The sequence below is a fragment of the Bubalus kerabau genome, chromosome 4 (genome assembly GCF_029407905.1).
Source record: "Bubalus kerabau isolate K-KA32 ecotype Philippines breed swamp buffalo chromosome 4, PCC_UOA_SB_1v2, whole genome shotgun sequence".
Classification (NCBI taxonomy): Eukaryota; Metazoa; Chordata; class Mammalia; order Artiodactyla; family Bovidae; genus Bubalus; species Bubalus kerabau.
Window position 1 is genome coordinate 1,406,658 of NC_073627.1, and position 23,695 is coordinate 1,430,352.

The 23,695-nt window shown below is 43.4% G+C and overlaps 1 protein-coding gene across 7 annotated transcripts in view; it reads left to right on the forward strand.

The window, feature by feature from the left end:
• The window catches only part of CEP112 (centrosomal protein 112), a 324,857-nt gene that overhangs the window by 77,411 nt on the left and 223,751 nt on the right, over positions 1-23,695 (forward strand). For 5 of the 7 annotated variants that reach the window (XM_055574950.1, XM_055574952.1, XM_055574956.1 and 2 more), the window contains 5 exons: positions 13,109-13,275; positions 13,577-13,706; positions 16,052-16,144; positions 16,984-17,043; positions 22,474-22,553. In XM_055574950.1, the coding sequence (XP_055430925.1) occupies positions 13,109-13,275; positions 13,577-13,706; positions 16,052-16,144; positions 16,984-17,043; positions 22,474-22,553 (530 nt within the window). The remainder of the gene's footprint in view (positions 1-13,108; positions 13,276-13,576; positions 13,707-16,051; positions 16,145-16,983; positions 17,044-22,473; positions 22,554-23,695) is intronic. The other 2 variants (XM_055574953.1, XM_055574955.1) reach the window with 2 other exon arrangements.

The following is a 23,695-nucleotide window of genomic DNA, read 5'->3' on the forward strand; positions in this document are numbered from 1 at the left end:
ATTTCACTTATTGCATTATTCATTATATATTGACCCTTTTTTATTTCTTCTAAGTCCTTGTTAAACCTTTCTTGCATCTTCTCAATCCTTGCCTCCAGGCTATTTATCTGTGATTCCATTTTAATTTCAAGATTTTGGATCAATTTCACTATCATTATTCGGAATTCTTTATCAGGTAGATTCCCTATCTCTTCCTCTTTTGTTTGGTTTGGTGGGCATTTATCCTGTTCCTTTATCTGCTGGCTATTCCTCTGTCTCTTCATCTTGTTTAAATTGCTGAGTTTGGGGTGTCCTTTCTGTATTCTGGCAGTTTGTGGAGTTCTCTTTATTGTGGCGTTTCCTCACTGTGTGTGGGTTTGTACAGGTGGCTTGTCACGGTTTCCTGGTTAGGGAAACTTGTGTCGATGTTCTGGTGGATGGAGCTGTATTTCTTCTCTCTGGAGTGTAATGAAATGTCCAGTAATGAGTTATGAGATGTCTATGGTTTTGGGGTGACTTTGGGCAGCCTGTATCTTGAAGCTCAGGGCTGTGTTCCTTTGTTGCTGGAGAATTTGCTTGGTATGTCTTGCCCTGGAACTTGTTGGCCCTTGTGTGGTGCTTGGTTTCAGTGTCGGTATGGAGGCGTTTGATGAGCTCCTGTAAATTAATGTTCCTTGGAGTCAGGAGTTCCCTGGAGTCAGGGTTTGGACTTAAGCCTCCTACTTCCAGTTATCGGTCTTATTTTTACAGTAGTTTCAAAACTTCTCCTTCTATACAGCACCATTGATAAAACATCTACGTTAAAGATGAAAAGTTTCTCTACTGTGAGGGTCACTCAGAGAGGTTCAAAGCATTACATGGAGAAGAGAAGTGGGAGGAGGGAGTTAGAGGTGACCCAAATGAAATGAGGTGGAATCAATAGTGGAGAGAGTGGGCTAGCCAGTAGTCACTTCCTTATGTGCACTCCATAACTGGACCGCTCAGAGATGTTCATGGACTTATACAGAGAAGAGAAGAAGGAGGTAGGAGACAGAGGTGGCCAGAAGGATAAAAGGGGGAAATGAAAAGGAGGGAGACAGATCCAGCCAGTGATCAGTTCCCTAAGTGTTCTCCACCATCTGGAACACACAGAAATTCACAGAGTTGGGTAGAGTAGAGAGGGGTTAGGGAGGAGATACAGGCGACCTGGTGGAGAAAACGGAGAGTCCAAAGGGAGAGAGAGCAGTCAAGCCAGTAATCTCGTTCCCCAGTGAAAAATGGGTCCTGAAGATTGGGTTCTTAAAGGTACAAAATTGGTAACAAATACATAAAAGCAAAAATTAAAAATCTAGAGTAGAGTTTGGAATTTCAAAAATGCAATGTTAATGAAAAGAAGAAGGAAAAGAAAGAGAGAAAAAACGAACAAAGAAAAACAAACAAGGTTGCGAAAATTATAAAGAAACTACAGGTACAAAATTGATAACTAATACCAAAAAGCAAAAATTAAAAATCTAGAGTAGAGTTTGGAATTTCAAAAATACAATGTTAAAAAAAAAAAAAGAAGAAAAATAAAGAGAGAAAACAAACAAACCAACAAAAACAATGTTGCAAAAATTATAAAGAAAATACAGGTACAAAATTGATATCAAATACCAAAAAGCATAAATTAAAAATCTTGAGTAGAGTTTGGAATTGCAGATATACAATGTTATATAAAAGAAGAAGAGAAAGAAACAGAGGGGAAAAAAAAGAAAAAAAAAAGTCACAGAAATTATAAAAAAAAAACTATATGTACAAAATTGATAACATATACCAAAAGGCTAAAATTAAAAATCTAGAGTAGAGTTTGGAATTTCAAAAATACGATGTTAAAGAAAAGAAGAAGGAAAAGAAAGAGAGAAAAAACGAACAAAGAAAAACAAACAAGGTCGCGAAAATTATAAAGAAACTACAGGTACAAAATTGATAACTAATACCAAAAAGCAAAAATTAAAAATCTAGAGTAGAGTTTGGAATTGCAGATATACGATGTTATACAAAAGAAGAAGAAAAATAAAGAGAGAAAACAAACAAACCAACTAAAACAATGTCGCAAAAATTATAAAGAAAGTACAGGTACAAAATTGATATCAAATACCAAAAAGCATAAATTAAAAATCTTGAGTAGAGTTTGGAATTGCAGATATACGATGTTATACAAAAGAAGAAGAGAAAGAAACAGAGGGAAAAAAAGTCACAGAAATTATGAAAAAAACTATAGGTACAAAATTGATAACATATACCAAAAGGCTAAAATTAAAAATCTAGAGTAGAGTTTGGAATTTCAAAAATACAATGTTAAAGAAAAGAAGAAAAAGAAAAAAACAAAACAAAACAAAACATGGTCAAAAAATTATAAAATATATATATAAAGTTTGCTGAAGAAGAAAAAAAAAATAGGGTCTTTTTTTTTTTGCAAAGTAATAGTTATAAAAGTGAAAATTAAAGGACAATAGAGGACTTAAAATTTTTTTTTTTTTTAAATTAAAAAAAAAAGAAAAAAGAAAGATTGATCGTAAAAATAGTAAAAATATATCTAGGTCTTTCTCTGGTTTTGTTGTGAGTATTGTGGGTTCAGTTCATTTTTGGCTAGTTCCTTGGTCGGACTTATATTTCTCAAGATCTATAGGCCCCTTCCTATGCAGTCCGTAGTAACCACAGGATTATAATCTATGGCCTGTAGCTTCCAAGGCGTTTCCCTCTGTTATAGCTTCTTCTGTTTGCTGGTCTCTTCAGTGTCTGGTTCCCGCCCTGACACAAAGGGGACGGTGGAGGACACTATTTTTTTTTAATTTTATTTAGGCTCACTTGTTCAGCCGCGCTGTGGGGAGGGAGGGAGGGATGCTGCAAACAGATAACACTGGCGTGCGCTCGCAGTGCCTCAGCCACAAAAGAGTCCCTCCCTCTTTTGTCTCTTTTTTTGTCTTTTATATTTTTTCCTACCTCCTTTTGAAGAGTTGGGTTGCTTTTCTGGGTGCCTGATGTCCTCTGCCGGCATTCAGAAGTTGTTTTGTGGAATTTACTTGACGTTTAAATGCTCTTTTGATGAATTTGTGGGGGGAGAAAGTGTTCTCCCCGTCCTACTCCTCTGCCATCTTGGCTCCTCCCCCTCCCTCTGCCTTTTCTAAAACCAGCTTGAATATCTGGAAGTTCACGGTTCACGTATTGCTGAAGCCTGGCTTGGAGAATTTTGAGCATGACTTTACTAGTGTGTGAGATGAGTGCAATTATGCTGTAGTTTGAGCATTCTTTGGCATTGCCTTTCTTAGGGATTGGAATGAAAACTGACCTTTTCGAGTCCTGTGGCCACTGCTGAGTTTTCCAAATTTGCTGGCATATTGAGTGCAGCACTTTCACAGCATCATCTTTCAGGATTTGGAGTAGTTCAACTGGAATTCCATCACCTCCACTAGCTTTGTTCATAGTGATGCTTTCTAAGGCCCACTTGACTTCACATTCCAGGATGTCTGGCTCTAGGTGAGTGATCACACCATCGTGATTATCTTGGTCATGAAGATCTTTTTTGTACAGTTCTTCTGTGTATTCTTGCCACCTCTTCTTAATATCTTCTACTTCTGTTAGGTCCATACCATTTCTGTCCTTTATCGAGCCCATCTTTGCATGAAATGTTCCCTTGGTATCTCTAATTTTCTTGAAGACATCTCTAGTCTTTCCCATTCTGTTGTTTTCCTCTATTTCTTTGCATTGATCACTGAGGAACGCTTTCTTATCTCTTCTTGCTATTCTTTGGAACTCTGCATTCAGATGCTTATATCTTTCCTTTTCTCCTTTGCTTTTCGCTTCTCTTCTCACAGCTGTTTGTAAGGCCTCCTCAGACAATGTTTACTGCACTGTTATTTTTCATTAGTTAGACAAAATTAAGACAGTAATAGCTTTCACATTAGAATTTTTCATTTTTATACATTTGGGGTGTAAACTGAAGTCATATTTTGGGGCCAAGAGGCTACTGTTAGAGAAACTGCTTTCTATTTTTAATGAAAGTTGAATTTAAAAATTAGCATTCAGACCTTGTCATTAGGTAACAGTAAAATATAGAGAAGAATGGACAGGGTCTGTCAGCAGGGTTGAATTTAAGAGTCATCAACTCTAGACAGACCTTGCTGAGCCACTCCTGATTTAATAATTAAACAAGGAAGAGTTCAAGGCACGGCTTAAGATGAAAGACGAGGCTGTCACTGAGAATTAGTTCCTGTGTTTTCTTCTTTCAAGCTCTCTTCTTTTTTTAATTGGGTCTTTTTTTTGCCCTGTTCCATTTTTTTGTAAGCAAGCATTTGTACAGATGATTAGACCTATGTCTTTTGGTATTGGCAGGAGTCTCCTTGTGTGAAACTAACAATTAAACATGGAGACACTGGATTTTTAGAGCAATGTGTTAGAACTTATAAATATGAAAATGATAGCAGTGTTCTTAGATGCTTGGGGAGGTGACCGCTGTAAAGTGTAGGGCTCGCTTCATATCGGGTTTAGATGCACAGAGTCTGTGAGTGGTTTTATTGAGATTTTAGGCTTTCTTAGCGGTATTCTTTGCCCCTCTCTTAAACACGGATGCCACTGGCAATCTTGTGAAGTTTATGCATCCCTCTCAGAATAGTATTTGACAATTTAATAAAATTATATAAGATGACAAAGAAATTATAGTTATAGGCATCAAAATATTAATAAATCAGAGTCATGATAAAGTAATACATATGCTTCCAAATGAATGCAATAAATATCATGATTGCACAGTGGGGCTAATAAGTGTTGTAACTTACGAATAATGATGAGGGTAAACAATATTAGAAAGCTGAGCACTGAAGAATTGATGCTTTTGAACTGTGTTGTTGGAGAAGACTCTTGAGAGTCCCTTGGACTGCAAGGAGATCAAACCAGTCCATCGTAAAGGAAGTCAGTGCTGAATATTCACTGGAAGGACTGATGCTGAAGCTGAAACTCCAATACTTTGGTCACCTGATGCAAAGAACTGACTCATTGGAAAAGACCGGGATGCTGGGAAAGATTGAGGGCAGGAGGAGAAGGGGACGACAGAGGATGAGATGGTTGGATGGCATCACTGACTCAATGGACATGGGTTTGAATGAACTCTGGGAGCTGGCAATGGACAGGGAAGCCTGGCGTGCTGCAGTCCATGGGGTCGCAAAGAGTCAGACACGACTGAGCGACGGAACTGACTGCAACGACATTAGAGACGATGCCGCACTATAAGGGTCTATAAACTATCTGTGACTTCCGTTGTTCGCAGGCATTGCTGATACTTGATTGGTGGGTGACTGTACTCATAGCAGAAGGGAAGTGCTGAAGGCCAGTCAGGGGACTGGAGAGAAAATGAGCTGTGTTTTTCCATTCAAAGCCATGACACTCCAGGTTCTATTCATGGACCTGAATCGCGTTGGAGAGTATCAGAGGCCTTAGGCACGTGAAGCTCTGTGTGAACCACTTACAGTCACCCAGCACTGCCAGCGGCGGGTGTGAATCGGGGCAGGTCGCCACTCTCCAGCGCGGCTGGGATCCATCGTTTGATCGTTGCCATCCGTGTTTCTCTTCCAGCATCACAGTGTTAAAGAAGAATATCCTGAATAGCATCAGTTGATTGTTTTGAATAGGATTGCCGTTTAAACAAATAGATTTTATGTTTTAGAGGGTTTTAGGTGTACAGGAAGTTTGAGAGGGTGGTAGAGTTCCCACGTGCCCACACCCAGCTCCTGCTCTGTAGCATCTTACGTCATTCTGCTGCACCTGCTACAGTCAGCGGATCAGCAGGACGCCGTAATAAACCAGAGTCCATCGTTGGTTCCGTTTTCCTTCACTGTCCCTAGTGTCCTTCTTTTCCAGGATCTCACCCCGACGCCACGTTCTGTTTCCTCCGTAGGCTCCTCTGGGCTGTGACAGCGTCTCAGACGCCCCTTCTGTCTCATGGTCTCGGCAGCTGCGGGAGGCCTGGTCAGGAATACTGCAGGGCGCCCCGCCTCCTGTTCTTCTCATGATAAGATGGGGTTACGGGCTGACGCAGTAGGTCATGGAAGTAGGCTGCTGCTCTCCGTATCACATCAGGGGCACACGCTACCTGTGGCCACCCCGTGAACGGTAGCCCTGGCCGCCTGGCTGCGGGTGCGTGCTGGGTTCTCCTCTGGCCGCCTGGCTGTGGGTGTGTTGGGCTCTCCCTGTCGCTAGCCCTGGCTGCCTGGCTGCGGGGTGTGTTGGTCACCTCGCTGCAGGCGTGTGCTGGGTTCTCCCCGTCACTAGCCCTGGTTGCCTGGCTGCAGTGGTGTGTGCCGGGTTCTCCCCTGGTCGCCTGGCTGCAGGTGTATTGGGCTCTCCCTGTCACTAGCCCTGGCCGCCTGGCTGCGGTGTGTGTTGGTCGCCTGGCTGTGGGTGTGTGTTGGGCTCTCCCCGTGGATGCTAGCCCTGGCTGCCTGGCTGCAGTGTGTGTCGGGCTCTCCCCTGGTACCTGGCTGAGGGTGTGTGCTGGGCTCTCCCCATCGCTAGCCCTGGTCACCTGGCTGCAGGGTGTGTTGGGCTCTCTCCTGGCTGCCTGGCTGCGGATGTGTGCTGGGTTCTCCCCTGGCCACAGGTGTGTGCTGGGTTCTCCCCTGGCCGCCTGGCCGTGGTGTGTGCTTGCGTTCTCCCCTGGCCACCTGGCCGCTGGTATGTGCTGGGTTCTCCCCTGGCCACCTGGCCGCGGTGTGTGCTGGGTTCTCCCCTGGCCACCTGGCCGTGGTGTGTGCTGGGTTCTCCCCTGGCCACCTGGCCGCGGTGTGTGCTGGGTTCGCCCTGTGATGGCGTCCTCCGGCCTTCCTACACTGCTCTTGGGAAGACAGTTCCATGAGGAGCCCATGCGTGAGGGGTGCAGGGTGTACTCCCTGTACTCAAGGGAGGGGAATCTGTGAATTATTGGGAGTTTCTCTACAGGAAAGTCTGTCTCGTCTCCCTCGTTTGTTAATTTATTGAACAACTTACTTTTATCAGTGTGGATATTATTTATGTTCTGGGTTATAATCCCGTATTCCTTCATTTTGTCACCTAAGTTGCTCTAGCTTCAGCCATTGGGAGATTCTCCAGGAGGCCCCGGGGCCCCTCTGGCCTCCCCTGCAATGTGGAGGACGTGGAGAATGGTGTTAGAAACTGGGGTCTGCTTTCAGGGGGTGCTCGTGACTGCGGGGGTGTCGTTTTCTTTTCTGTCCTCTCACCAGACAGAGTGTTTGTGTGTATACAAGCCTGTGTGTCTAGGCACATCGATGAACCTTAGTATATATAACCAACTGCATCTGTGTTAGGCTAAACATACTCTCTTACTGGTGTCCGTAGCTCTAACCCTTTGCCACGTGGGTTAGTCTGGCCTTCTCCACTTGTCTGTAAATTCCCAGCCTGGTGGTGGGAGCGTGGCCTCCACCCTCGTCCGTTCCCTTTCTGGGTGTTCAGTCTCAGTCCACAGGCATGGATGTGATCAGGGCTGTTAATCCATGTCCCCGCAGGGCCGAGCCTGCCGACCGGAACGGGGCATCAGGCTGTTAGTCCGTGTGCCCGCAGGACCGAGCCTGCCGACCAGGACGGGCGCACGCACGGCTCTGGTTGCCTCTGGTCTCGGGTGCCGCGAGTTCCAGACTCGCTCGGGTCCTCACCTTTCCTGCCCCCTTCAGTGAGGTTTTTACATATTTGTGATATAACGAGATTCTCTTTTCACAGCCTGTATTTGTTCCTGGGATCCCCGAACTACTAAATTATTTTTTTAAGTTTGCATACAGCTCACCCTTTGTGCTTTAAAATTCGGTGGGTTTTGACAAATGCATCTAGCCACACATGCCTTTATGGTTTCATGCGTAGCGTTTTCACTGTTTTGAACTCACACATGCTTCACCCTGTTCCCCCCTTGTCCCTCTCCCCTGGATCTCTGGCAGCCACCGATCACCTTGACTGTAAAACATCGTTTTTTGCATAGTTTCTTTTCCAGAATATCATATAATTGGAATCATACAGTATGTAGCCTTTTCAGACTGGCTCCTTTCATTAAAAATTATACATACATGGTTTCTTCATGTCTTTTTATGGCTTTATAGCTCATTTCTTTTTATTACTGAATAATATTCAATTATATGGATTAGCATTGTTTATCCACGTATCTATCGAAGGACATCTTGGTCGCATCTGCTTTTGGCAGCTATACACGTTTGCTGTTACAAACATTCACTTTCAAGTTTTTGCCTGGTCATAGTTTTCAAATCACTTATGACTCAGCATTTCATTACAGAATGTCCAACCAGAAGAAATGGGTGAATATGTGCACCATAAAACATGTGTGAAAACGTTCATAGCAGCATTATTATTAACAACTGAACACCAAAAACAACCAGTCAGTCGATAAAATGGATAAATTATTTTAGGTGTAGTCCACAACGGAATACTGAATATAGCATGAAAATACTGCTGTGCCCAATGTCAGGGATGACAACTCTCACAGCGTGATGTGCCTGACCCGGAAGCGTGCATACTCGCTGAATGTATTTACAGAAAGTTCAGCAAAGGACAAAGTTTTTTTGGTGCTAGACATCAGAATAGTGGTTACCTCTTTGTGGACATGAGCAGTAAGGCATCTGGGCTGTCCCCGTGCTTTTATCTTGCACTGGCTTGTGGCGTGGCTTCCCGGGTGGCTCAGTGGAGAAGAATCCGCCTGCAGTACAGGAGACACAGCTTTGATCCGTGGGTGCAGAAGATCCCCTGGAGAAGGAAATGGCAAGCCACTCTACTGTTCTTGCCTGGGAAATCCCACAGACCCGGCAGGCTATAATCCATAGGGTCACAAGGGTTGGGCATGACTTAGTGACTAAGACATCAGCAGCCCTGGTTCATGGCTATTTTCAAGTAGCAAATTATCAAAATATGTGTTTAAGATTTGTGCATCTTGTATATATATTTCAAGAAGAATTTTATGAAATAAAATATGTTGCTCCTTTTGCCATAGGAGTTGAACTTTGGACTGTATAAGTAGTTGCTGATTACTCATCCTTTCTAATTTTTGACTCCTAGAGGATTTCACACAGTTTGTATGTAAAATTCTAACATTTCTTATTCTATCGGTTATTTAACTGAAAGTCCATCAGATATTTTATAATTTCCTAGTACTTGCTGAAAATAATGTCTGTATTTCCTCACAAAATAATACCCTTTCACAACCTTCCTCTAAATTCCCAGTTTTCCACTTCTCCTGGAGTATTCGACTTTGGACCTGAAGGATTGATGCTTTTGCTGCTTCTCATTTCCTGCACTCGGTGTTTTCGCAGTCACACTGTTTGCTCCTCTGGGAGTTTGCTGGGAGCTGCTCCGCCCCCTTCTGTTTCCACAGCTACCACTCAGGCTCAGGCCATTGTTGCCCCATTCCGGGTCCTCCCGGCGGCCTGCTGGTCACGGCCCCCGCCGTTGACCTCTTGTTCCGTGTCCCACCTGTGCCGGTTGTCTTGCTTCCCCGCGACCGAGACCTTGACTTGCTAACCTAATGCCCATCGTAACTTCTGTCTACAAGCCATGTCCGTTCACAAACTCCAACCACGTATTCCGAGCGCCCCCTCTGAGGCCGCAGTGTGGGCAGCTATTCTTTGTGCCCAAGGTAATCTGTCTGTTCGTCTCTGACTCTGTAGTTAAAAAGCCTGGAATCCCCTTCCAGCCTGTTTGTTACAGCCTGAAGAATATGACCCGGCGTCAGCCTCTTTGTATCTGTGTGACTTGTGGCCCCGTTTTGAGTTTCCACTGTTCTGTGTCCCCTCAGGTCTCTGTATTCATTTAAAAAAAAAGATTATTTTTGGCCAAATGTTGTTAAGGTATTTCAAATATGTCTGTAGGGGTTCCCCTGACGTAAGTTTTAACTTTGTTTTTGTTTATTGATGCTTTATGTTTGCTTTATTTTGTCTAATTGTTAAGAAAGTGCTTTTAAAAATAAATATAGTAAATACAAATAGCAACTGAGTAACTGTGATCATACATTTCGCTGCTTGAATCAGAGAGTCTGTGCCCGCGTATGTAGAAGCATCTGTTCGGTAAACGCAGCTCTTAGAACAGAAGCCACGTTTGCAGTTCGTGTGACACCTGGCCGTACAGTGGTGACGTCTTTAATAGCGCCCTCGCGCCAGAAACCAAGCAAGCTTCACCAGCCAGGTGTTACCCAGGCACTCAGTGTGTGGGGCTTCGTGTCAGAACCATCCTGTCTTCGTGTTAAACCTGCTTATTTTTTGCTCCGTTCCTTCTGCGTTTCTTTCATCCCTCTTTCCTGGTCTTTCCAGTTGGACTGACTGCCATCCTGTTTCTGCACCCTGAATCCTCTCGTCGCTTCCAGTGCTTGTCTCCCCTTGGCGACTGTTCTGTTTGGCACAGCCCCGAGGCTCTCTGACCTTGTGCCGGCCTTCACAGACAGGGCCAACCAGATTGTTTTGGCCCATTTTGGTCTATTTATTTATTATCTATCTCCTGTGCTAAACATATAGATTATTTGAATTAATTGCTAAGAGACTCTCAGCGTAAGTAAGTCTTTGACATTTGATCTTTGTATGTTGGAATTAGGATGGACATTATACAGAAAATTTATTTCCGAAATCAGTTTGAGCCTGAGAAAATGAGTCGAATCATGTGGTAAAGGGAGCTGTGCTCCCTAGTTTGCCAGGGAACTGGAGAACTAGGGCCTGTTTTCTGTAGACTTGGTTTTTTAGAGCTATTTTATTCACAGCAGAAATGAGGGGGAAGCTAGATTCCCATAAGCCCTGTCCCTTCTGCTGACAGGCAGAGCCCACCACCACGGACACCCCCACCAGAGCGCGCCATCTCCCAGAGTCCATCTCTTACATCAGAGTTGAGTCTCAGTGTTGTATGTTCTGTGGACTTGGGCAAGTGCATAATGCCACAGACTGACCTAACGTTGTGGTATTGGGCGTAGTATTTCCACTGCCCTAAAGATCCCCCGTCTCCACCTACTCATCCTTCCCCTCACCCAGCCCCTGGCACTTGTCTCCAGAAAACCATGTCATTGGAGTCGTACAGTATGTAGACGTTTCCAGTTGGTTTCTTCTGCTTATTAAGATGCCTGTAGGTCTCCTCTGTGCCTCTTCGTGGTCTGAGAGCTCATTTCCCCGTAGTGCTGAGCACTGTCCCGTCCTCACACGCATTGCAGTTTATCCATCCACCTCCTGAAGGGCGTCTGCATTGCTGTTTGCCAGTTGTGAGTACAAAGCTGCTGTAAACCTCTGTGTGCGGGTTTTCATCTGGACACAAATTTTTAACTCATTTGGGCAAATACCAAGCAGCATGATTCCTGGATTGTATGAAGAGTGTGTTTTCTAAGAACCTGCCAAACTGCCTTCCAGGCTGGATGTGCTACTTTGCATTCCTGCCGGTAGTTAGTGAGAGTTCCTGTTGCTCCAACCCCTCATCAGCATTTGTTGTCAGGGTTCTGATGGGTGCAGTCTCCTTGCTGTTTAATCTGCATTTCCATGATATATGGTGACGTGTGATAGGACATCCTCTCCTACGCTTATTCATCAGCTGTATATCTTCTTTGGTAGGGTGTCTAAGTCTTTAACCCATTTTTAAATAGGTTTTTATTTTATTATTGTTGAATTGTAAGAGTTCTTTGTATATTTTGGATAACAGTCCTTCATCAGATGTGTCTTTTGCAAGTATTTTTCCCCATCTGTGGCTTATGTTCTGATTCTCTTAATACATACTGTCTTTTGTGGAATAGATAATTTTAATCTTAATAAAGTCCAGTTTGTCAACTATTTCTTTAATGCATTGTGCCATGGATATTGTATCTAAAAAGTCCTTGCCAACTTAAGATAATTTAGGCTTTCCCTATGTTATTTCCTAAGATTTTCGAGGTTTTGCATTTTGCATTGAGGTCCATGATGTCTTTTGAGTTAGTGTGTAAGATCTGTGCTAGACCCCTCTTTTTGCGTTGGTTGTCCGGTTGTTCCATTGAGGTCTGTGATCTCTGAGTTAGTGTGTAAGATCTGTGCTAGACCCCTTTTATTGCGTTTGTTGTCCGGTTGTCCCAGTGCCGTTGGTTGAAGATGCTGTCTTTGCTCTGTTGTACTGCTTTTGTTTCTTTGTCACAAGTCAGGCTGTGTTTATGGGGGGCTCTTTCTGGCCTCTCTGTTCTGTTCCATTGATCTGGTTGTCTTTTCCTTTGACAGGCCGCAGTGCTTTGATTACTGTGTCTTATAGTAAGTCTTGAAGTAGGCAGTGTCAGTCTTCCAACTTTGTTCTTCTCTTTCAATTTTGCATTGGGTATTTTGTGCCTTTTGTCTCTCCATGTAAACTTTAAGAGCAGTTTATTCATATCCATAAAATAATTTTCTGGGATTTTAATTAGTGTTGCATTAAATCTGTAGATCAAGTTGGGAATAACCAATGTTGAATTACTGAGTCTTCCTATCCATGAACATGGGCTATCTCTCCATTTATTTAGTTCTTTGATTTTTCTCATTCTTTCATCAGAGGTTTGTAATTTACCACATGTAGCTCTTGTACATATTTTATCATACTTTTTGGGGAGAGTGCTAATGTAAATAGTGGCCTTCTGGGTCACGCTCGTGGTAAAGAGCCTTCTTGCCAATGCGGTAGATGTAAGAGATGTGGGTTGAATCCCTGAGTCTGAAAGATCCCCTGGAGAAGGAAATGGCAATCCACTCCAGTAATCTTGGCTAGAGAATCCCATGGACAGAGGAGCCTGGCGGGCTATGGTCCATAGCGTTCCAAATAGTTGGATATGAGTGAAGCGACTTAGCATGCATGCACTTAAGCTTATATCCCCGGATCAGAATGGTGCTGTTTCAGTGAACAAATACCCGCTCATTGAACGAATGAGAGGCTAAAAGTGTACAAACACGTTAGCCTGTCTTTCATGGTAGAAAGCACTCCTTTTTTTTTTTTTTTTAAATAAAAGACAGTTAATTTAGAGGTTGGTTTGGTTTTTATTAGTATGGTTTATGGTACTTTTTTTTTATATTCTTATCGCTAATCCCTTGCATTTTTCTTCAGGTTACTTAATGATGCAGAATTGTAATATTGTTATAAAGTCAGAGGCTTTCTTAACAATGAACTATTCTTTTAGAACCAGATGATCAAAGAACTGGAGTCCCGTGTCCAGCAGCTGACTGGAGAAGCCGAGAACAGTAATTTACAGAAACAGAAATTAATTCAAGAAAAACTGGAACTGGAGAGATGTTACCAGATAACATGTAATGAATTACAAGAAGTAAAGGCAAGGTATTGTCTGAGGTCAGACAACTCTCAGGTGTGGCTAAAAAAACTGACATTAACTCTGTAAGTTATCTGGTAAAATTAAAAACTTGTGCATTTAACCTTGGGAGCTTTCCAGTTTAAATGCTGCTGTTTGTTAAAATTTTTAAGTACCATTGAATGTAAGAAGCATACTGTTTAAAAACACTTGATAAAAATGTGCTTACTTATTTGATGTATTGAAAGATAATGCATTTGGATTTGACTGGCAAAAAAATTCCATTTTCGAGGTTGATGATAAATACATTGGAAGTGTATTTTATTCTCTGGTTGCTTTTAGGCGCAACACACTGCATAAAGAGAAAGACCATCTCGTCAGTGATTATGAGCAAAACCTGAAACTATTACAAACCAAGCATGATGCTGATGTCAACCTTCTGAAAAAGGAACATGCTCTTTCTGCCGCTAAGGTATTGTAGGAACTGGAGCTATAGCCAGCCAGAGTCATTATTCCCTTCACTCAGCACAGAACCGGAAGTGCCCTGTGGAAGCTCACTGTGTGGCATGTAAAGGAGTCTCCTTTGCTTAATTTAATGCTGAATGTCTAATGTATAGCACAACGCAAATCCTTAATACATTAAAATCTTCTGTAAATCAACCCTTTTAATTAAACTAATTACTAGAGTTCAGTTGTTTTAATAACATTTTTTAGTAACTCTGTACATTATTATTTGAGTAACTCAAATAACTCTATACATTGTTATGTTAAGAGTTAATTAATCAGTAATAGTGTTAATAATGTATAGAGTTAATATTTTGAATATAACAATAGCAATTAATATTATTATTAATATTTTGTGATCTTGGTTATACATTAGTTTTCTTGCCCTCACATGTATATGAACCTACAGACTCCGTTAGGGCACCTACCCCCTTTTGTGTCAGATAATTGAAACTTTATGAAGAGAAAATCCGATAGCTGCGGTGCTTAAGTGGTCAATTACTTGATATTTCAAGAATTATTAGGTTGGTGCAAACATAATCATGGTTTCAGGCTGAATTTTAAATCATTATAACGAGACTCAAACGCATCTTTATTGATCAAAATAGGAACCAAAAAGTGAAGTGAAGTCGCTCAGTCGTGTCTGACGCTTTGCGACCCCATGGACTGTAGCCCACGAGGCTCCTCCATCCATGGGATTCTCCAGGCAAGCATACTGGAGTGGGTTGTTATTTCCTTCTCCAGGGGATCTTTCCGACCCAGGGATCGAACCCAGGTCTCCTGCATTGCAGACAGACGCTTTAACCTCTGAGCCACCAGGGAAGCCTAGGAACCACTACAATCAACACAGTTTCCCAATGAGAAATAAGTTTGTTTACTCTTATTAAAATCAGTGCTTAAAGTCTCTAAAAGCATAAAAGCTTTAAAATCAAAGCATAAAAAGCAGCGCTTTGGGATTTGATGAACTCTAGAAAGATTGTCTGCCTCCTGCTGTTGTGGAAGCATTTTCCGTGCAGAAAGTTGTAAAGATGCTTGAAGAAGTGGTAGTCGGTTGGCGAGAGGTGAGGTGAAAATGGCAGATGAGGTAACGCTTCGTAGCCCAATTCTTTCAGCTTTGGAAGCATTGGTTGTGTGATGTGCAGTCAGGCGTTGTCATGGAGAATTGGGCCCTTTCTGACCAATGCTGGCTGCAGGTGTTGCAATTTTTGGTGCATCTCATCAATTTTCTGAGCATATTTCTCAGATGTAATGTTGCGCGGGGATTCAGGAAGCTGTAGTGTATCAAACTGGCAGCAGACCACCAAACATGACTGTTTTTTAGTGCAAGTTTGGCTGTGGGAAGTGCTTTGGAGCTTCTTCTCTGTCCAACCACTGAGCTGGTCATCGCCAGTTGTATTAAAATCCACTTTTAATCACACATCACAATCTGACTGAGAAATGGTTCGTTATTGTTGCATAGAATAAGAGACGACACTTCAAAACAATGACTGTTTTGACTTGTGGTCAGCTCACGAGGGACCCACTTACCGAGCTTTTCCACCTTTCCAGTTTGTTTCAAATGCCAATGACCATAGAATGACGGACCTTGAATTCTTTGGCAACTTCTCATGTAGTAGTAAGAGGGTCAGCTTCGATGATGGCCCTCGATTGTTGTCGTCAGCGTCCGACGACCGGCTCTTTAATCTTCAAGACTCTGTCTGCTTCGTACGATTTCCTGAGCCGCCGCTGCACCGCAGGGCTTCTAGCAGCTCCTGGGACACACGTGCTGTCGGTGCAAGTTGTCCCGGCTGCCTTATAACTCATTTTGAACTCAAATAAGAAAACCACTCGAATTTGCTTTATGTCTAACATCTTTTCTGTAGTTTAAAATAAATATAAAATAAACAGCAAGTAATAAGTCATTAGCAAAAAAAAAAACATAAAATGAAAAATGTGCATTAAAATGATGTATATAACATAACCATCACATTTATTTAGAATGTGTTCCAATATCAAATGTCAAATTACACCAATGCAAAAACTGCAATTACTTTTGTACCAGCCTGATAACTATTCCAGTGGATTTGGTTTTTAAATGAACATTTAAAAAGTTTTCTGTTTACTTATTCTTTTTATATCAGTATTTTCATAACTTTAAATACTATGAATTTATATTTTCACTTTAAGGTTTTTTAACTTAAATTTTTGTAAAATTCATATTTATAGACAATTTTAATTCTAATTGAAACTTCAAGAAGAAAAAGGGTAAATTTATTCAACTGGAAGCTTGTAGGATGATATAAAAATCAAAATTTCATTTTTTTATTATTTTAGGCATCTGGTATGATTAAAGAGCTAGAACAGAACATCTGTCAATTAAAGCAACAATTACAGGAATCAGAACTTCAGAGAAAGCAGCAGCTCAAGGTGAGTCCTGTGCTTTTAAACAGAACAATGGCTAACAGTCACTGTCCTTTTCTGGGTGTATATGTATAAGTGAGTGTCAGTTAAAAAGCTCAGAAATGCAGGTAACCATTTCTGGTTGTTTTATTGCACTTATCATTTCTCATCTTATTTATTTTTACCAAAGTAAATGCTAATGTGACGAGAGCAATTTTAATTTGGACAATCTACTCTTATGAGATTAGTTTGAAAAATAAACCTTATTTAAATATACTATTATTTTAGAATAATGTCCTCTTTAAATTACTGCCTGCCATTCCTGATAGCTGCTCTCTCTTCCTTTTTCTCTTTTACCCCTCTTGTTCATACATCTGTCTGGTGTTGGCTGCGCCCAGTGGATGCAGGGTCCTAGCTCCCTGACCGGAGACGGAGCCGGGGCCACCTGCAGTGGGAGCGAGGCGTCCCGACACCAGACGGCCCGTGAATTTTAGACCCACTCTTTTTCTCCTTTGGTCAAACAGTACCAAACCCTGATATGTGATATAACACATTATTTTCATATTGATTCATCCGATCATTTCTAAGTGGTCTCCTAACTCTGAGGGTCAGAAAGTGTCTCTCTCACTGTCACGTAAGTGCTTTTGAGAGTAGTAGCATCTTCAGTTAATGGACATTTTATGGCCTCCAGCAGAAAGCTATTCATGTCTCTGTGCTGTAGAAAACTGGACAGGCAGGGCTCACTTACTGGCAAAACTCAAATAAGTTTGTCATCAAAGAGATTGACTTGTTTCATTAGATTACTAATTTTATTGACCCTAGAAGAGATTTTAAGTATAATAAAGATAAATATGTATTATTCACAGGACCAAGAAAATAAGTTTCAAATGGAGAGAAGTCACTTAAAACGCACCTTTGAAAAAAAGGTAATATGTTTTGTGGGAAGCTATAAGCCACTTATATAGCAAATGAGGCAGTTAAGAGTACATGTTAATTTCTATAAAGCCATGCGTTCTAGCCTGTATTTCTAGGTTTATTTCAGTTAGCCAGTGATCAAATTTTTCTTCTTTATTCTTCATGTTTATGAACAGCTTCTTCAGTTTGATTCTTAATTATATTGACATTAAAATACCACTTCTGTGTTTTATTTAATGAGTGAAGAGTATTATTATGTTCACCTCTCATAATAACCCTTTGAAATTATATTTTGTTTTTACCAGTTTAAAAATATGATATAATTGATGGGAGTTATTTTTTCTTGTTGTATCATATGTATAATAAAACTCTAAATAAATAATTAACCAAAGAATATAAAACAATGAAAGAATTGTCACTGCAACTGATTAGTAAAAACAAGTCGATTCGCAATTATTTTATGTCATTTAGAGTAGTGACTGCTTCTACCGAGGCGTGCTGGGGTCCCTGTTATCAGTGATAAGTGGGTGTTCATGGCCACCCTGTTCACACCCTCAGTGATCAAGGACAGAGTTCTGCAGGGTCTGTGGCTTTCAAACCTATTTTGAATTTGTTGTTTGCTCTATAACTGTAGTTGTGATAGCAGAGATTTTGTTGCTGCTTTGTAATTAGCAGCAGTTACAATGTTAAGTTGTAGCATCCACCAAATTCGTCCACTTGTAGAATACACACATAATGGAAAATGAGAAAAAGGTTACCCCCTCGGCTATTAGACAGATTGTGTGGCACAAAATCCTTAAAATGCCGTGAAATCGCGTCTGATGTGTGTGTGCCGTCCCCTCGGATGTGTGTTCAGCGCCCTCCCGGGGAGCGGCCTCCCTGGGCCCTGGGTGCAGGAGGGCTCGGGACAGGCCGTACAGCTTGCTCTCCAGGGGCCTGGGGTTTCTTGTGACGTGCATGGACCGAAGTATGTGCTCTTTAAAAGTGTAATAAGTTTTCCTATTGCTAAAAAATTGCCCCCCTGCAGTTTTAATACAGCTCAATGCAAGATATTAAATATATTTCATGCCTACAAAATGATATCTGAGCAGGAGAGAGAAATACTGCTTTCCCTGAAATAAGGAATTTTTTTTTGGTTTCCACTTTAGAGCTTTGAAGCTTCATAAATATTAATATTTGACTTCCCCAGCGAAGACCATGTATTATCATAAGCCTCACTGCCCACCATCTGAGGCATCCACACCCTTGGGTATACCTGTTAGTCCCTGTTGGTACTGTGGGCGGGTAACTGGCTCCCGATCTGTCAGGGACCCCTCCCTGGCCTCCTGCTCTGTTACCCTGCTGGCAGCCCTCCTCCTGGGAGATGCCGTCTGCACCCCTGTGGGCCCCGGGGCCCCGGTGCCCAGAGGAGGCCACCCGGTTCACAGCGTCCGGCTGGGGGCTGGGGGACACAGAGCTGGAAGACAGTCTCCTACCGCTGTTCTTTCTGGCCGTCCGGCCACCAAGTAAACTCAGGTTTCGGACCAGCCCCCCGCCTGGTGGACACACACAGGAAGCCGTGTTAAAGATCAACTCCTCCCTAGCAGCTACCTCCCCATCCTAGTCTGCTTCACTTCAGGGAGCAGACTGCAGTCGCGTAATCAGGCACCTTGGTGACCATAGACTTTCCCTGTCTGTGAGTGGTCAGGTGGCCTCGCTTTTAAGTAACATTAACTAGTTCAGCTCAGTTCAGTCGCTCAGTCGTGTCCGAGTCTTTGTGACCCCATGAATCGCAGCACGCCAGGCCTCCCTATCCATCACCAACTCCCGGAGTTCACTCAAACTCATGTCCATTGAGTCAGTGATGCCATCCAGCCATCTCATCCTCTGTCGTCTCCTTCTCCTCCTGCCCCCAATCCCTCCCAGCATCAGGGTCTTTTCCAATGAGTGTGTGTTTAAAATAACACCTTCTGTAAAGAAAAAGGAGCGTATTTGTTCACACTGCATACGTTCTAACAGTATTTGTATTGAAAGAGAGTGTCGCTCAGCATGTTGCTTTTTGTTTTACACTTAGTTCCATAATCTGCCCCTTTAAATTGACATCTGTTCTTCTTTCTGTATCAAACCTGTGACCTCAGTCCTTGAAGATCTGCTGCCTCGTGCCCCCTCAGGGAATACCCTGTCTGACTCCTCCGAGGGCTGACACCAACCTCAGCTCGCTCCGGGCTCTGTAACCCGAGAGCAGAGAGCAGTGCACAGGGCGTTTTGCTGTTAGACGGTGTTACAGGTGTGTGCATTGAGTAACTGTCCTGCAAACCCAAGTTCTGAGTTACCTGTTCAGGAGGAGGAAATGCCATCTGAGTGACATCGTTTCCTCCTGCCGACAAGAAGGCAGCCTTAGAGAGGCCAGCGTGCTTTGAGGTCAGAAGAGCATCAGACGCCCCCTGGTTTAAGCCCACACGTTATCTCATGGTCTTTATTGATCTCTGGTGGCTGTTGCCTGCTCCTAAGATCTCTGAACATCAAACAAATAATAGGTAGTAAAACTAAATGTCATTGTTTGATGAAGTGTCCTAATCTGTTAAATCAGGAAATGGTTAGGCTAAATGATTTTACGAGCAAGGAAACACCTGCCTCCTACAAATAACCTGCTACGTGTTTTCCAAACAGGCGCCCGAGAGTTAAAAGATGGTGCTGTTTACCGAAAGAAGTTCACGAGACAGATGTTAAGCATGTTTGTCCTGAAGTGTGCTGGAACTGTAGTGTCTGCTTATAACTGCTGCAATGTCTACTTATAACCATGGCACGTTGTCACTGTGTTGCCATGAGGGCTGATGGAGTTCAGAATTATTAGGAATGATGCTTAGCATGTATGTAATTCTTTTAATTAGGTTAAAATAATGTAAAATTTACATATTTTTACATATATTGTGGAGTGTTTTCCAACAACTATTGGCCTGGTTTTCTTTAGGAGATAAGGTGTCTTGAGTGAAGCTTTTCAAAAAATGAAATTGCGCAGTGAAATGAGCTATAGAAATCGTGGAGCCCACGGTGCTGAGTCTGCCCCAGTGAGAGGCAGAGGTGGCCGGGTGGTCAGGGAGTGCGGCGGGCGTGCAGGGGCCACCAGTGAACCTCCGTGGCTCCGCGCTCTCTTTGTGCCTTGATGTCTCCTGCCATGTACCTGTTTCCTTACATGCAGCAAGTCTCTTTCTGTTTACACGAGCGCGCCTTTTTTGATACCTTAAATTCTTACGGTGCGAGGGAGTGAAACCTCCATTTAGTACACGTGCAGTAAATGTGCTTCAGCTCCTTAAGTCGGTGTTTGTAGAACACTCCCATGTTGGAGAATATGTGCTGTATCTTGACTGTCTGGTTTGTGTTTTCATTGTTTAAAAGATTGAAACTCGTCTTTGGTGTTCATAGCGTACAGGAGGGAAAGGACCTCAGAGCGGCGCTCTGAGGCATGCTCCCGCTGCCAGTGGGGCCCTCGGAGGAGAGGCTGGCAATCGCGTCGCGCCCCTATCTAGAACATAGGCAGCCTAGCCCCTAGAGCCCGTGGGCACTTGGTGCAAACATGTTCAGTGGGGAGACAAACACCCAGACCGGCAGGCCCTGTCCTCTCGTGTGGCCCCGCGCTGGCTGGGCGCTGGGCCATGAGAGCAAACGAGGAGCCGCTTCCCCCCGAGGAGCCCCCGGCTCACAAGCCTGCGTGTTGACACAGCTCTGCTCCTCCCACCCAGTCGTCCCGCTCCTGGCTTCGGAGCGGTGCTCTTGGTTTAGAAGCAGTGAGCTGGGTCACGGTGCTGGCGTGGCGCCGCCCGTTCAGGGAGTGGCAGCCACACTTGGCGGAGGCGACCGCTGCCTCTCCCGTGGTAGACAGCGCTGACGGACTCGCGACTCGGCAGAGCGCGATGCAGGCTTCTCCGAGAAGGAGGTCCTTCGGAAGCGGGGGTCCCAGAAGCGTGGTGCTTGTGGGGAGAAGCAGTGTCAGAGGAGAGAGGAGGTGAGGCGATGATGGGGCTGACGTCACCGTGGTAAAGTCACCCCGCACGGCGGTCCGCAGGGGCTTTCCCGCCTGCCACGGAGAGCTTCCTCTCTGTGCCGGCTTCTTTCAGTTCCCAAGCAGTTGATTTGATCTGTCTGTCTACCTTCTATCTGTCTGTCTGCCTGTCTGTCTACCTACCTACCTACCTACCTACCTCCCTACCTACCTATTTCACTAAAATACCAAGGGGAAAAATGAAAGAGAATTATAATAGGAAAAAGCCAAAGAAGAAGGATTTTTGAGTTAAATAGGCTCCTGTCCAGATGAATAAATAGCTGAATAGAGGTATTTTTGAGGAGTATTGATTCACTGTCTGAAAAAGTCTGTGACTGTGTGTGTGATTGTGTGGTTGTCTATGATTGTGTGTGGTTGTGTATGATTGTGTGTGTGTGATTGTGTGTGTGACTGTGCGTGCATGTTGATCTCAGTCCTCTCCTGTCTCTCATGCCCTGACTTGTACATCCAGCCTCACCTGGGTGGCCGGCAGGAGAGTGCCTGGTGTCCCCACTGGTGAGTGATCTCGGGCTGGGCTCTGCACCCCAGGTGGCTCCCGTGAGGACCCTCCAGCCTTGGCAGGGCTCCCTTCCCTATTTTAGGTCCCTGTGCTGCGTCCATGCTGGGGCCCACACCGGCGTGCACATCTGCATGTGCTCACAAAGAGCTTTCGGTGCAGAGGTGCTCACGGGGCCGCCACCTCCTGGCTGCCAGCCATCCGTCAAAGGACACCACACTAGGAGAGCGGTGCTTCTGGGGGACTTCCCAGACTCAGAGGGTGGCTGTGCAGATCATTCTGGAAGCAGACAGCTCGTTCATCATAACCTGTGTGTGTCTGGGGAATGTGTATGTGTGTGCTTAGTCACTCAGTTGTGTCCAGCTCTTTGTGACCCCATGGACTGTACCCCACCAGGCTCCTCTGTCCAGCGGATTCTCCAGGCAAGAATACTGCAGTGGGTAGCCATTCCCTTCTCCAGGGGATCCTCCCGACCCAGGGATTGAACCCAGGACTCCTGCCTTGCAGGCGGATGCTTTACCATCTGAGTCACCAGGGAAGCCAAATAGAGACATTATTTTTTGTATTCTCCTGTATCTCATTACATTACTTTCCTTTGGTTAATGTGGAATGTTAAAAAATTTCAGAAGTTCCCTTTTTGAATTTCTTACATATCGGTTTATTTTACAGGGATTCCACATGCAGGTGCATTTAAACAATGATTAACTTTGACCAGAAAGTCATTATCAGAAGAATAGTATTAAAATAATTTTATGGTAAATGATTATGGTTAACCAAGCCTCTATCTTGAAAAATCTAAATCTAATTTTATATTAAGAATGGATTTAAGATTACTGTTTCATTGTATTTTTCCTTTGAGGAAACTTGATTTGTCTTTTAGTAAATTTTATGTCTTTGTCATGGCAGATTCACGACTTACAGAGTGAACTTGATAAGGAAAAAGAAGATGCTCAAAAGAAAATCCATAAATTTGAGGAAGCTTTGAAGTGAGTAAAATTGTAATATATTTAATTTTTAAAAATACTCTTACTCTAAACTGTGAGCCAAATTAAGTGACTAAAACCCAAGCATTATTATTTTTATCATAACCTTGCTGTGGTTTAGTTTGAGTCCGTTTTCCATCATGAATCTCTATTTTTAGAATTTTATTACTAGCCGATAAATTTTGTGTTTTTTTTTAAAAAGGAAAAAAATCAATTCAGCTGTTTTTAAGTGATAGGAATGTAAGAAAGAGAGCTTAGGGGTTTCAGATGCTTTCCTCCTCTTAAATGAAAACAGATTAAAAGTAACAATAACAACAATAAGATTTAGATCTTAGGACATTCAGAAATTCCTCTGCAGATTTTTTTGGAGGAATTTGGGTAATGATATGTTTCAGTTGTTATATTTAAAAATGGACTATTATACAGGCATTGTTTAGCAAAGGTTTTTTTTTATGATACCTAAGCATACACATTAAAGTATTTATATATATTTATATATTATATTTGTCTTTTCCAATCATCTACGAAGTTGACTAGGCCTTACTTATCACTAGATACTATCCTGTAGTTTTTAGCTGGAAAATACTGCTGTATTCAGTAAATGTTGCGTTCTCACGGTGTTTCAGACAGCGCGCATAGCTCCCTCCTGTGCTGTGGTCCAGTGGGAGGGTGTTCAGACAGCACGCATAGCTCCCTCCTGTGCTGTGGTCCAGTGGGAGGGTGTTCAGACAGCGCGCATAGCTCCTTCCTGTGCTGTAGTCCAGTGGGAGGGTGTTCAGACAGCGCGCATAGTCCTTCCTGGGCTGTGGTCCAGTGGGGAGGGTGTTTCAGACAGCGCGCATAGCTCCCTCCTGTGCTGTGGTTCAGTGGGAGGGGGTTCAGACAGCGCGCATAGCTCCCTCCTGTGCTGTGGTCCAGTGGGAGGGTGTTCAGACAGCGCGCATAGCTCCCTCCTGTGCTGTGGTCCAGTGGCAGGGTGTTCACACAGCGCGCATAGCTCCCTCCTGTGCTGTGGTCCAGTGGGAGGGTGTTCAGACAGCGCGCATAGCTCCTTCCTGTGCTGTGGTCCAGTGGGAGGGTGTTCAGACGGCGCGCATAGCTCCCTCCTGTGCTGTGGTCCAGTGGGAGGGTGTTCAGACAGCGCG